Raw genomic sequence first — 14,932 nt, forward strand, 5'->3', positions numbered from 1 at the left:
ATTATCTTTTTTGTGCTGTTGTGCTGAGAGGCATTAAGGTTTATGTGGTGTGTATGTGGGTGTGTGCAACGTGTGTTAGTGTTTGTGCTTAAAGGATAAGGCTGGTGTTTTTTGATGCATGTCTTACCGTCAACAAATCCTATGAAAATAACAAAATCAGCAATGATTTTGTTTTGCCAACAAATCTCGTCCATATAGCCGGTGCCCAATGAAGCCATGTCCCAGCAGCCGTAGAACTCCATTGTATTAAAAAAACGATTAAAAACACGTCAAAGAGCCATGCCATTGCTCTGGGCAGCATATTTCATCATCACGATGCAGCTGACTTTTTCCTCAAACAACTTAATAAGCCGGCTGTAAACACGTTTGCGATCTCAGGAAAGTAGTTCCGTAGCACCGAAAATAGTCCCCGGCGTAATGAAGAATTTGTTCCCATTTGAATTTGATTTGGTAATAACTACAACAGCCTGACTTTTCGTGGTAACAGTTAGCGATTTTTAAAATTGAATCTATGTCTTTGTGAGCTGTATTTCAAGGATTTAAGTTTACAATTGGAGCCAATGACATCCCGGTTGACAGCTAAAAACGGTACGTGGGAAGTCAGAAAGTAACGGGAGTAGAGCAAACGCATTGTTGATTTTGTTATTTTCATAGGATTTGTTGACGGTAAGCAATGCATTAAAAAACACCAGCCTTAACCTTTAAGTGTGACACAGCCGAAGTGTGAATTGAGCAGATGTGATTAGCTCAATGCCAGTACCCTCACTAGTGCAAGCCAGCGTTGTATACAACAAGACTTGTGGGAGCAAGGAGGATTTAATGAAGTGTTGCCTCCTTTGGGAGATGGAGCTTGAGCAAGAGGTGTGTTCCTGTGTGTGCGAGAGACAGAGAGGCTATCTAAAGTGCAAATGAGAGATCTAGAGATCTGGCTCAGTGTTACACAGATGCACAGTGCATAAAGAGCTTGTTGTAGGATGATACACATAGACGCACACGCACTAGAAAAGTCAATATTTTGTGGCAGATTGAAAAAGCCATTATGCGCTCACTCTGATGCTAGACTGGCTTTAAGAGGCATCAGGCATTTCATTGCAGATCTAGCTAGGCTTTCCCTAGTACGAACAAAGGAGCACACAAAAGAGATGAGGAGTGTGTGAGAGGGTTGCACCTAACAGTTGACTCCCTTCACAGAATATTGTAAGATATTTCAATGACGGTTAAAATGTGTCTTTTCAACTCGTCTGAACCACTAGGTTATGATGAAAGCAGCATCTCATATTTGACCCTCAAAACCACCGGTATAATAGGAGGATTTGTCACTTACTTGCAAACTTTCTCTAAAAGATTTATCTTTGATACTTAGCCTTGGCAGCTTAAAGCAGTATTATGTTCAGAAAAATGTAATCCCACCAGCCTGAATAGGCCTATCTTCTGTGATTTTGTAAACATTGGTCATGGATTTTTGAAAGAATGCCACGCAGGCCTATAGTATTACATCTGTGCATTTTATACATTATACCAGATTTCTGCTTCATAGAACAGGAAGAATCTGGCTAAGTTGTTCCAGTATCTTTTCTTGTAATGTTCAGCATTACAGTCCTGTCTGTCTTTTTTCCTGGATAGCTCCTGTCGGCTTTGACATGATTAGCCTACATCTTACTGTTAAGGGAATATCATTCCCAGCCTGAATCACAAAGGGGGATCAGCATTATGAATCTGGCTACTAAGCCTGTGTTACTAAGTGTTCAAAAGGCCTATCCCCTGTATTTACTGTTCCTCAGCACTACATATGGGACTGTAATGTAGATGTTTAGATTCTACATCAACCCTTATTGAATATTCCAAATGAGCCAGAACTGAAATCAGATCAGGCCAGGGAACAAAAGCAATCTTCTTTGCCTGGTACCAAGTGCTTTTTTTTCTTGTTTTGTTTTGTTTTGTTTTTTTGAGATAGCATTGTAATTGCGCTTCTCAATGAACCCCATCCATTAAGCAAGAGTTCAAATGTTATTGTGAGGGAATTCTTCATTATCTGTGCTTTAATCTCAGGGATAAGATAAATCATCTGAGTCTTTGTCCCACACTGACTACAAAATGCCAGCACTCTCTGTGAGCTGGGCTGCTTTTGGGAGTCTTCCAGTGTGCCATGTGGTAGAGGGAGAATCGCAACAGAAGGTGAGCCTTAATTGCTCAATTATTGTGCCAGGACTCCTCCTGGCTTGTATCTGATTATTCAGACCAGGCCTATCTCATTACCAAGGTGGTATGAGTACCTGCAAACCTGGGATGCATGTCTCAATGGTATGTCACATGAAGGTTTGGGGATTTTCTTTGTTCGTGTAAGGCCTATTTCCCTCCTTATCTACTGCAGCCTGAGTTTGTGTGACCATTCCCGTACCTCAGCCTGGCCTCAATCCAGGCCGCCCCTTGCCATTTCCAAAACAGCACACCAGATAATCCTCTAACTCATACAAGCCTGGCTGAGTGCTGTACTGTCAGGTCAGAACATTTAGGAAATAAAACCCCAAACTGTCACTGAAAACCTCTGAGGGGGATGTGGATCAGCCTGCAGGCACCAAGGAGGGCTGGAGAACCAACATGCCCGTGAATACGTGTGCAGTCAGGTTTAGTTTTGGCTAAAAGTAGGGAAAATATCTTGGAAATGGAACACACACACACACACACACCTCTTGTCTTGTATGTGAATCAACATATTGTGGAGCAGTGAGTGTAGGTCCGCAGCAGTGAGAGGAAGTGAGGATGTCCTAGATACAAGACTCAGACGTGCGCACAGTGGCACATTGTGAGGCGAGTCCCCGTTGACAGGTGTATGTGTGTGTAGCTGTGTGAGTGTGCTTCTCTTCCAACACACACACACACACTCACGTACACACACACCTACCACGCTCTCCTAGATCCTAGATTCCACTTGACAGCAAGGTATATCCACACTACCAGTTGTGCTACTTTCATGTAGACATCCTCCTCCTCGGCTGTCCCTCAGTTAATTACTCACTATAGGCTCCATGCCATTTCTCAGCTGTATTTTTAGATCCCTTTCTCAACTTATTTGCATTCAAGAAGTCATTGACGGTCTTTCTCTTTTTCTTTTTTTGCAGATATCATTGAGAAGAGTGAACTGAAGACGTTCTTCGAGAGCAACTGTTCTCAGATTTATTTTATCTTCTATGAAAATTTCATTACACTGGAAAGTAATTTAAAGCAAAAAGGTGAGGACGAGCAAATGTGTTTCTTTTTAACTGTGAAACTGTTATCCATTGGCTATCCCAGTAACCTGAAAGCCACTATTATGGTATAATTAGCTTGGCAATGGCATTTTCAGCTGGTGTCAAGTTCACTGCTACGAGCTCTGTGGTTTTTATCCCTCCCTCTTCCCGTAGCCTATTAGCTGAACATGAATCGCAGCATGCAGTAAAACAGTTTGGATTTACAACCAGGGAACAGTCTGATTTGGGGACCGGGGGAGGAAAGAGTGAATTGAAATAATCAGTGGGAAAGCCCCAGAGCTTACGCACTTCATTATCAAATGTAGTTGCACCTCAGGCCGCACAGACACACTGTTGGGAATAAGAGGGGCTTTCATTATTTTAGAGAATCATCTAGTTTAGTTTAATAGCTGTAAGTGAGCTCTATGGATTCCTGAAGAGTTTAGGTTATATTGAATACTGATTGTATGGTAATATAGGCATACATAATGTAAGTGGCTGGTACAAATGTAATGAATGTTGGGAATCATTATCATCGTCACACCTATAATAATGGGTAGCCTTAAGCGCAAGCTCAGGAAAGTAATGACAGTAAGAGGTTGGTGGCCTCTGTTCAGAAACCAGCCTCACTACCTATTTTTTTCCAGAACTCACTCACTCACTCTTCCATTCCCCCACTCCTCATCAAGCTCACATCCTGGACAGCCCAGTCTTCTCCTCCTCCTCTTCCCTCTTGGTGTTTTGTGAAAATTAATTTAGCACAGTGTGACACACGCTGATAGACACTTTAGCAGTAAGGCAGTGGAGCTTGTGTCCACCCTTCATCTCATAAGTCTTAAAGGAAAAGAATTAGCTATGCTTTTACCTCTTCCGTCCCCCCCTTATTGTGAGGCTGTTAAGTAATGCATGGGCCCTGTAATGCACACTCGCAGGTTGATCCTCGTTATGTCCCTCCTCCCCCCGCCACATTTACAGAGTGGTGAGCTTCAGCCCATACAGAAGCATTTGCTGGACATGTATGACTCTATGGGTTGAGCCCTAACACTGCCAGGGTTAGGGGTTTCATTCCCAGTGGGAGTATGCACTCATGGTGTAACATAAGTTGCTTTGGATAAAAGTGTCTATATTATTATTGTGGCATTATTGATGATAACGATGCACTATGCCTGCTAGTTTTGTGTTTAAAAACCCAACTACCCTCCTTCTCTTCCAGGGAACAAATCGCAAAGGGAGGAGCTGGACTCTATCCTCTTTATTTTTGAAGTAAGTTGTTGTCTTTTTTCCATGCTGATGTCTCCATGTCTGATTCCCACTGATAGTTGCTACAGCCTCAACCTGTTTACTGAACTCTGCAACACTGGGGAGGGACCGCAGTTTCCATGGTGCCACTACTGCAACTCTAGCTACTTCCTGAATTTGCCTCAAATAGCCTAGAAACAAATTGGAGGTTGAGTTTAAAAAAAAAGCCTCAGCGCGATTGTTTTCCAGCCTCACAGAGGTGGTGTGGGGAGCCTGCAGTTGGTTGTTTTTAAATCCCAGGTGTGTATGTAAAGCAGAAGAGGTATGTCGTCGTGTTTGTGTGCGTATTTGCAACGCATGGTTGGCTTTACTGCCCAGCCTCCCTCTGTCTTTCTGAACGCTCTTATGCCGCTCCTGGAGGTTAAAGTCCCCCACCTTGTTTTCCCACCTGACTGCGAGGGCAGCTCCAGTTTCCAATACAAACAGTCGGCTCTCCAGTTACATTTGCTCAGGGCAGGGCTGTAAGGATGGCAGCGGATCAAGAAAAGAGAGGAGGGCAGTCTATTTGTCCTTTTTCTATGTCTTGTCTTAGTGTTTCAGATTGTCTGAGAGCAGTGTGTGGGAGTGTCCCTAACATTGTCAACAAAGGCCAGTCCAGCCCAGACAACACAGAGGAAGAGGATCCTTAAGTCTGGATTCAGGCCCACTGACCCATCCATCAGTCTGGGTTACAGTAGCGTCAGGCCAGACACTCTACTCTGTCATTAGCTATGGATTCCTAATGGACTATGCATCCCTAATGCAACCCAGGCTCTGTTTTCATGTTATCATGTTTCATCTTTTTAGGTTCTGTCTGGATGATGTATCATGTAGTTGTTAGCACAGTTCAGAACATGCAGTATGTGCCATTTGTTTGATAGTCTGCTGATTATGCAGGTAGTGTTTATCCAGTGACTTGTTCTAGTGGAAAAGATGCTTTTAGCTTGCTGTTAGGAATATAAGTATTTAAACTAGATGAAAGCGTCGATTAAGATTTGTCTTTCCTGTCTGTTTACAAGGAAAGCTGGGTTTCCCTCCAGCTTTCTCGACCCCTCTATGCAAAATAAGAAGTCTCCCTGCCTGTCCACACGCATCCAGTCAGCTGACCTGTAAATATAGCCTGGATTCACTCGCCTCCTACATATTTATGGAGCTATCCTTTCAAAAAGAACTAATATTGAAAGCAGCTTAACCCTCGCGTGTCCCCTTTTAGCCCCGGCCTGCGACGACGTGTGCTTTTACACTGCGCTGAGAAGATAAGCTCACTTTGAGTAGCGTGTACAGGACAGATACAGGGTTGCTTTGATCCTCAGCTCCGGTACATTGTGTGGACTTTCTCTTTACGCCATATGAGATTAGGCATGTTGGATCATATATGGTTGTGAATATAGTATCAATGGATACTATAATGGATTGTGCACACAAATATGCAGTACTAATGTGTGTGTTACGTTATCCCTCCGGCTGTATTATGTAACACAGGAGCATGACAATGGTGAAAAAGAGTGAAATGAGCTTTTGAGGCAAGTGGTGTGTTCATCCTAACCATCTGCTTTTGTGCTACTTCTGTACTACCACAGTAGAGCATAGTCTATATTGAATTTAAATCAGTGGCATTTTATACCATGAACTCAAGTCTCCCTATTTGCAGGGTAATGCTTATTGTAAATCCATATCATTAGTTTTAGTCACGGAAGTCAATCAACCAAAATACAAGCACTTACGTCCCTTGTCCAAGAAACAGAGCTGTGTGTAGCTTAGGCTATGTATGGGTGGCTGCCGGGACAAAAGCCATTTAGCGGCTCCATGCTTTTGCGACACACTTTAATGCTGTATGACAGGCTAAGAAGAGCAAACCCAGCCCAACACCACCGCCCCTCTTATTCTCGAAGAATTTCCCTGGAAAGCTACAGTCTTCATCTCATCCTCCCAAGCAGATGGGTAATGTGGCCTCCCAGTCTCTCCATCACCTAGATCCCTCCTTGCATCCCTGTCTGGCTGACACGTATGTCTCCAGTGTGTTTGTGCTTTGAGCCGGCTGCATGGGGATTACCTTACCGTCATGATGAGGTATGTGACCCCCTTTTTTATGGGTTGCTGTGGGGGAGCATCATCCCCCATGCCGAGCCTGCCGGAGTAATGGGTGCCTAGAGGGGGTAATCTTTTGTCCCTCCCCCTAAACTCTGCCAGAGCGCCCCCGCCCCCACCAGCAGCCATCACCATTCCATTCCACGATCTCTTTGTGTCTGGTGCCACAAAGGCATCCGCCATAGCGGCTAGTGATGCTGCACCAGAAGTGATGTGCATCTCCGTGAGAATGCAGCAACATTATTACCAATGATACAGCATGGAGAAACCTTTTTTCCCTTCTCATCCTCATCATTCACATCCTTAGTAGCGTTGCTGTTGCTATAGGCCTTGGTGTCTTTTTATTTATCACATAAAACCAGAGTTGACCAACAAGCCCAATCAATACCTTTCCCTGCCTGACTAGAGGATTAGGGGGGAGGAGCAGATATTGCTCTATTGGTACGATCACTAAAGCCAGTCCATGTTTTGAGCAACCTATTAGCAGTTCAGTCTCACTCACTGACCTAAATGCTAAGCTGATAGACTTGTGTTCTTTGTTCTTTTCATAGAGATAGTCACTAGGAGGGAACCATCAGAATACAGTTGGACATAAAAGGCACTGGATTTGTGCTTCTGTCAGCCTAGCAGGCTTCGCTGTTTGCCGAGTCACCTTTAATTACAATCTGTGTTGAACTTAATCAAGTCTGCCGCCCATGAAAACTCTTTCTTTTCAAAATCTTTTTATTGAGATTTTCAACAAAAGTTCCCAGGGTTGGGCAGGCATATTCCACATTGTTACAAAATATACATCAATGTAGTATCATATAAAAATAAAAAGTGATAATAGTGACAGTAATAAAGTGAGACGTCCCTACCCCCTCACCCTCCCACCCCCATGAAAACTCTTGATTGACTAGTATGGACAATGAGCATAAAAGCTGCTCATTCCCAACCATTCATTCTCAATTGCGGCTTTCAGTTAAAATGCCTTGAAAGCTGAATGAGAGCAGGGACAGTCATTTCCAGGGCCTGAGCTGATATTTACTCTCATTTCATAGGGAAGCAGACTGGACAAAACAGGAGGGAAATTTGTGGAATTAAGTGTAACCGCTGCATCGACCCTCTTACCTCTTACCTGACTGCGCAAACTAGGCAGACTTTCTGTAGAGTAGTTGATTTTGCCATGGGTCTTTTGTTTGCAAATAGGCTTGAGATGATTAGCATTGATGTGTCTATAAAGAGAGTTTGGTGTGAAGAACTAGTACACGTTAGGTGTGTGGGACGTGTCTTTGTCGCTTCATCTCACAGCGGTAACTGTGGATAATGTCTGTCTGCCTCTAGCCTCCATTTCTATGTTGAATTGGTGTCTAGGTACATTCTTTCCAATCAACCTCTTATGTTTTTTCTGCTGTGCAGCTAAATTGCAAGCAAATGTGAGTAGGTGGATGAGAAATGGTAGTGAAAAGCTGTTGAAGACCGACACTAATCACTCAGCAAGTGTGTGTAGGTGGAATTTTGAGGATGAAAACCGCTCTTTGGTCTAGACTACTGTTGTTAGTCACAAGACCAGATTGAGCTCCTCAGTCAGGTGACTTAGGTCTCTGGCCATGAGGGACTCTGGTTTGTTTGCCAATGTCAGTGAGAAGTTCAAGCTGCCCCAGAGGTTGTGGGACAGATGAAGCGACGGCTCCGTGACCAGAAAACCTTGGAGGGAAGTCTGCGCGTGTCCACTTCCCTAGACTGTTTCTCTCCAGGATGTGACCTCACCGTGACCTCAGTCATCTGTCACCCGGACCTGACTCAGCATTCTGAATTCCAGACCACTCTGTCATCCACACTGGGAAAACCCCCCCATGTAGGTTTTAGACTTGATATTACTGTTGCCTTATATGGGTAAAGCCTTGTCAATCCATCATCCTTATTTTTGGTAATTCTCTATTTCACCCCACTTTGGGACAACACAATAACTGGGATATTTTTTTGTTGAGGGCGAGACAGCTTCTTTTTGAAAACACAGGCTATAGTATAGTAATGAGAGGCTGTTGAGAGAGATAAAGACTCATGAAGGAGGGAGATAACATAGCACACATTATTTACAGTCTCCTCCTGCCGTGGCTCATGGCAGACTGACGATTGGACGTGATTGATGTCTGTTTAAAATGCAGCACGGAGACGCACCATTAAAACGCTGTATATGTAAATGGTCCTAGTAGGTCATGAATAATAGAATGTCAACCTGTATCATGGGTAGCCATCAGTTGCTCTTCTGTCCCTTTGTCTTCTCCCCAGGCTAATGGCCTCAGATCCCCCTTGATGCACGTCCAAGGTGGAATCACTGAACGTCTCCTCTACATGCTACCTACATTTTTCTAGTGGAATGAACCAAGGGCCATTAGGCTAAGCGTTTTTTGTTTTTTTCTCCTTCGCTTGTATTGAATCCTGATTAAGGCTGACAGTTCTGCAGCAGGAGATTATTGGTTAATGCTTAAATGCAAATTTACTAAGTGTAGCCTGGATCTGCACATGGAACAGGCAAGGCCAAATGAATGGTGACGTTTGGGCCCATGCTTCAACCTGTGCTTATGTTTGGCCTTAGGACCTACAGTGTACAGGGAACTGAAATGCTATATAACTCTGCATTAGATTCTGCAGGTAGCTATTTTTTTTTTATCAGATAATGAGCATTTATTTGTCAACTTTCGGTGGATTTCTACATTTAAAAATTTATGGTTTTGCTGACATGGAACTGAAGTCCCTTCCTTTTCCCTGTCCAAAACCAATTATGCCTGATCATCAAAATAATTCCAAGACAAAGGAACTCCTTGCAGCTTGACTTTCACATAGAGAAAAGAGGAAAGTTAGATTGCTGAGCTAACTGGCAGTGAGAAGCCTGGGCAGGAGTTGCATTGCTTTCTGCTGCTGCCACCCACTGGTCACAGAGCGGAATGAAAACATTTATTAATAATAATTCATTTTACTCATAGTTAGGGTATTGAAGTTAATAAGGCTCCAATAAAACTTCAGTGTTTTGGGCATTTAAGCATTTAATTTTTAGGTTACAGGAGATATGCACTGTTAAGTCTGATGAATTGGCAATGCCTTTTCTAGTAAATAGTGAGGGTAGCTAAGTAATTTGGTTAGCATGTAAATAAGTAATCCAGTTTGGTCCACACTGTGTGGACTGACCTTACAGAGCATTTAAACAAGGAAGCACTATTTATTACACTGGTAATGCAAGGCCTAGCTCCTTCTTTTGAGTGACTGTAGCTTCAAGGTCTCATTTCCATTCTAGGCCAATGTACAAAAGATATTTTGCTGTGATGCGAAGAGGAAATATCATCTTTATTAACAATGAACTTTGACTTTACTCCCCACACTCTATTTGACTGCTTAAGGAGTGCCCATACTTTTCAACCATAAACCTTGTTATGAACTGATTGTTCCAAGTACAGCTGATGTTAGTAGCTTAGCTGTATGTTTGTAGGTCAGTCCTTTGTTTCTCCAGGCTTTAGGATTTGAGGTTTCATTACCCTTTGTTAAAACCATCCCCAAGTTGGATCAAAAACCTAAACACAAATACCACAATGTCTAAAGTTTTACTGAGAATGCCTGTCTGTCATTACCGGTGTAAAGCCCTTGCAGACCACCTCTGGGAAAAGTGTATTCTGCGTCATGTTCAGGCCCTGCGGCTGGAAACCTAAGTGCGGATCATGTAAATGTGGCGAGGCTGCAGTCGTACCACAGTAATGCCCCCATCTTTATGCTGGAGTATGGCTCCAGATTAGAGTAACTCCACCAACCTCCAGTCCGCCAGACTCTGCATTCACCTCATATCAGCCAGTAAATTCCCCATTGTTGCGGCAGCCATTCCGGCTCCACGGGGAGTCTTTCTGAGCCAGCTTCTCCTTCTCATTCCCCGCTCTCCCTTCCTGGTGCTGTGTAAGGAGAGAGAAAGAAGGTGTTATTGTGCGTGCGTACACACACACACAGGGAAAGGCTTAGGCAGGCTTCCCCGTTGTGTTACCACCTAGCATAATGTGTCTGCTGCTCCAAGGAGACAGAGTGAAGGAGGCCAATACAGAGCCTGTACGGGAGATGTAATAATCCCAGGCGGGATCAATGGCGAGGTGCAGCCGCACGCCTGTACACGCATGTCATCACGTCTCTGGATCAGAGAGGAGTCGAACAGGACAGATAGTCCTCCAGCGCCCCCTTAAGTGATGTCTGTCTTTCCCTATCTACGCTGTCGCTGAGAATGACAGGGATTTAGACTCAGAGGACAAGGAGGGAGAGAGAAAGATGGAGAATGACGAGGGAAGGGGGGAAGTTGTTGACAAACTGAGACGTGCCACACTCCAAACATGAGATGAGTTCTGGACCACACCAGCTGTCAGCATAATGGGGCATGGCTGTCTCCCTCTTCTCCCAGGCCACTAAGCCATACGTCATGGTCTCTCCAGATCTCTCTCTCTCTCTCTCTGTCATTCTCTCCTTTTGTCTTTCTCTATCTCATTCAGACACCGCAGTGAATTCACTTCACATCTTTGGCTGGGGAGGACTTAATCGTTGTAGCTCCCTCGCGCGCACTTTCTTTTCTCATCCTCTGTATCTTCCTCTCCCCTGTCTCTCTCCATGGGAAATGAGTGTTTTATCATGCCGGCCAGAGTTGGTTGCCTGATCGGCTGGGGCAGAGCTGCATACGTAAAGCAGTAAAGGACGGGCTTGACCTGCAAATTGCAATCATGAAGTCTTAGTGGGTCAATGATTAGGGCTTGATGAGTAGTGAGCCAAGTGGGGCATCAGTTGCTCACAGTGCACTGATCATTAACCACTCGCGCATGCACACACACGTGCACACACACACACACACATCCCCCAGGGTCTTTTTCATCTCTCCAAAGGGACCCAGTTAACCTGTCGCTCCATTCAAGAATATTGATAGGCTGCTGAAAGGTCAGGGCGCTCTAATTGAGTTGTAAAGCGGCGGTTGGCGAGGTGATGACATTTCTCAGTGCCGTCCTGTGTCACTGGGGTCTGCAGACGCGCTAGGCCAGCCTGAGAGAGAGAGAGAGGGCAAGGCCACTGCATTCCTGAAGTGCACGCTGCTTTGGTCCAGCAGTGTCACTTAACATAGCAAAGTCAATTGTTGGTCCCTCCTCCATTCTTTGTATTGATCCTTAATGGAGAAATTCATCAGAGCACAGGATCAGCTGCAGAACAACGCTCTTGGAACCAGTAGGGATTTAGTGTCTTGCTCAAGAACACTTCAGCAGGGTGGATACTTGTTGTCACAGAGACTTTACACCGGAAATTATTCCCTCCCTACTCACTACACCACCCCAATGCTGTCCATGTTGCCAAAATTTGCACAACTCTGCATTCAATTTGGCTATACTTAATTACTTTTCTTTACTTATTCTTATCTTTCCCCAGAAAATTCTACAACTTCTACCAGAGAAAATCTACAGTCGATGGCAGTTTCACAGTATAGGTATGTATCTGACTTTTCCACTATATAAAATACAGTCCACTACCTGGAATACTTTGAATCTCTCTGTTACATAGGACAGGTACAGTAATACAAGGCCCGTCTCTGTTTCTCCTCATGCCACTATAACCTCTAAAATAAAAAAAAAAGTAAAAAAAAAAGATTGTCCCCACAACCATGCTTAAGCCTTCCATAGTAGGGAGAAAATAATTAGTCTTGGAAGAGGATGTAAATGAAAAATGCAAATGAGCACTTCATTTGAAATGCAAATAAGTAATTGAATTATGCTGGCATGATTTCAGTCCCACGCAAGTAGGAAGACCCTTGCAAGAAGCGATAACCCCAATTATAACTGTTGTGTTTGTCTGCCATTCGCAGCTAAATGGTCTACGCTTAGATGGGTGTTACAGATTGACCCTCCCCTTGGGCTTGTAACACCAAATACAAAGACTCATCCCCTGTAGAAGGTCCCAGACACATTTCACCATTTCATCCATCGTCCACAAATCAGCAGCAGCTTTAAAGCTTTTTCTCAACCACTCCTTTTTGGCTCGTCAATTCACATGTCAGTGATGCTGTGCCTCTGTCCTGTGGAATGGCTGGTTGCCCAATAGATTCACATCTTAGCTACACTTAAGGCCCATACCTGAGCTTTAATTGAATTCCTAAGACAACTTCCCCTTTGCCTATGAACCACTATTGACACATTCTACGTCCTGTGTACATTGCTGAAAGCTTTTAATGCCCTGTGACAGAAATCCTCAACAAAGAAGTTTCTCAAAGTGCATGAAAGGTAGTGGGTGGTGTTGGCCAGTACTGACATCAATGACGCTTAGTGGTCCTGTCCTCTTTGCTGAAGATTGCAAGGTCACAGGCATTTAACACAGACCATTACTAGCTGAAGAAAATCTATCTTCCCGTTATCTTTTTTTTCCCCTCCCGCTACCTGCTTATTTCTAATCCCCTCTCTCTAAGCCCAAGACTTGTGAAGTAATTTCCTTCCCCCTTATTTAACCAATACAGAGAACGTCATTGATTTAACCTGATGAGAGGAGAACAAAAAAGCACCCCTACACACACACACACACACACACACACACACACTCACACACACACACAGACCCCTTCCACCCAAGGCATTTAGCAATCAGAGCAATGTTTCGTTTGATTACAGCAGAACTAGATTGGCTTCATGAATGCATGTTGCTGCCAATTTATTTTTATTTTCATGAGGAAAATGAGCAGCATCCCCACAGTCCTGGCTGGTTTGTCAGTACCACCCATCAAGGTCAATATGCCTCAGTGGAGATGACAAGTAGGTCCCTCCCTGTCGGCTTTGTGCAGTGCGTTGTGTCTGTGAGCATCAGCTGGAGGGCACTTCTGTCGGATATTTCAGGGTTGCAGAAGTCTTTGGCAATTGCTCCTTTCCTCTTTTTCCAGGTTCTATTCTGAAAAAGCTTTTGCACACTGGAAACTCGTTCAAGGTAAGTGGAGTTTTCTTTGCCGCTAGATATGAAAGAAATCCTCTTACAGCCACATGATACATTCAGACACATACACATGGATGTTGCACACAGAAGCTCTCAAACCTGGCTACATTATGAGTGACAATTAGCTTTAGAGGACATGATTTCTAGTCTTTCCTTGTCAGTCAAATTGTTGAAATTAGCCTCGTTGGTCTCTCCCTTCCTCTGTCTCTGTCCCTTCTTCCTTCTCACCCTTCCTCCTTCTCTCCAGATCCGTTGCGAGGGGATCCGTCTCTTCCTGCTGTGGCTACAAGCCCTGAGGGACAACTGTGCCGAGGAGCAGTTCCTTATCTTCGCCTGTCTGGTGCCGGGCTTCCCCGCTGTGCCCTCCACCAGAGGCCCCTGCACCCTGGACACCATCATCTACAACCCCTTCTCCAACCCCCCTGATGGTGAGGCAGGCCAGACACACAGGAATACACACACATTCAAATGTGCACATACATAATAACATGGACTCTCCTGAGACATGGATACAACCACAGCCTAATGTGATTGGGAAGGTCATGGAGGTAGCGCAAACCAGACTAAACTGAAACTTCATAGGTGCCTTGTGTAAAGATGTATTGTTTTGCTATTCATATGACACTCAACTCAGGTGTTTGAATTTGCCTGTCTGAGCAGCCAAGGTGGTGCCTGAGGAGATCACCCCGCTGGTGCCGGCTGTAGTGGGAGAAAAAGTGGCTGATGACCAGACCTGCTACATCCTCCAAACCCTGCTCAAGTTCATGGTCATCCAGGTAAAAACATTTGAGCTGGGGACACAACTACACAGCTGTTTGCCATCATAATTTTGTATCACAACTGATTTCCAAGATTCAACAGAACATACGCGCTAGTATGGGGCAGTCGCAATGGATAGCTGGCACAGGTTATCTTGTAGTGCAGGGATGGGCAGCCATGTGCCATGGAGGGCCAAGAGTTTGCAGGTTTCCATTCCAACCAATCACTACACCCGTTGGTTTCACTGATTAGTTCCTCCTCTCTGGTTGACGGTGTGCTAATCAGTGAAATCACCTGCTGTAGTCTTTGGTTGGAATGAAAACCTGCAGAATCTCGGCACTCCATGGCACATGGTTGCCTCTCCCTGATGTAGTGTGTGAGTTTTAAGGACTTTTAAAAGGACAATTCAAATCTGGACAAATCGTAATGTGCTCCGGTAGTGTGAGCTGGTCAGCCACACAATACGAACAAACACTGGCAATAGAAAGAAAAAATACACTGTACTGTAAACAGAAAAATGCTCCATGTATGGTTTGGTTCCACATTGTAGTAGTGTGAGAGCTTGTGTTTTCGTTTCGTCTTTATTGTGTCATCAAGTGTGTGATCCCCAAATCGCCAAC

General features: G+C 44.4%; 1 protein-coding gene across 2 annotated transcripts in view; it reads left to right on the forward strand.

Moving 5' to 3' along the window:
• ralgapa2 (Ral GTPase activating protein catalytic subunit alpha 2) overlaps nucleotides 1-14,932 on the forward strand; it is a 100,865-nt gene that overhangs the window by 17,413 nt on the left and 68,520 nt on the right. For both annotated transcript variants that reach the window (XM_071524705.1, XM_071524706.1), the window contains exons 2-7: nucleotides 3,120-3,230; nucleotides 4,441-4,490; nucleotides 12,009-12,066; nucleotides 13,504-13,547; nucleotides 13,801-13,981; nucleotides 14,214-14,329. In XM_071524705.1, the coding sequence (XP_071380806.1) occupies nucleotides 3,120-3,230; nucleotides 4,441-4,490; nucleotides 12,009-12,066; nucleotides 13,504-13,547; nucleotides 13,801-13,981; nucleotides 14,214-14,329 (560 nt within the window). The remainder of the gene's footprint in view (nucleotides 1-3,119; nucleotides 3,231-4,440; nucleotides 4,491-12,008; nucleotides 12,067-13,503; nucleotides 13,548-13,800; nucleotides 13,982-14,213; nucleotides 14,330-14,932) is intronic.

This window comes from Centroberyx affinis, unplaced genomic scaffold (assembly GCF_046629955.1).
Source record: "Centroberyx affinis isolate AG114_WGS23_722 - 3 ecotype Tasmania unplaced genomic scaffold, CSIRO-AGI_Caff_v1 ptg001226l_1, whole genome shotgun sequence".
In the NCBI taxonomy this organism is placed as follows: domain Eukaryota; kingdom Metazoa; phylum Chordata; class Actinopteri; order Beryciformes; family Berycidae; genus Centroberyx; species Centroberyx affinis.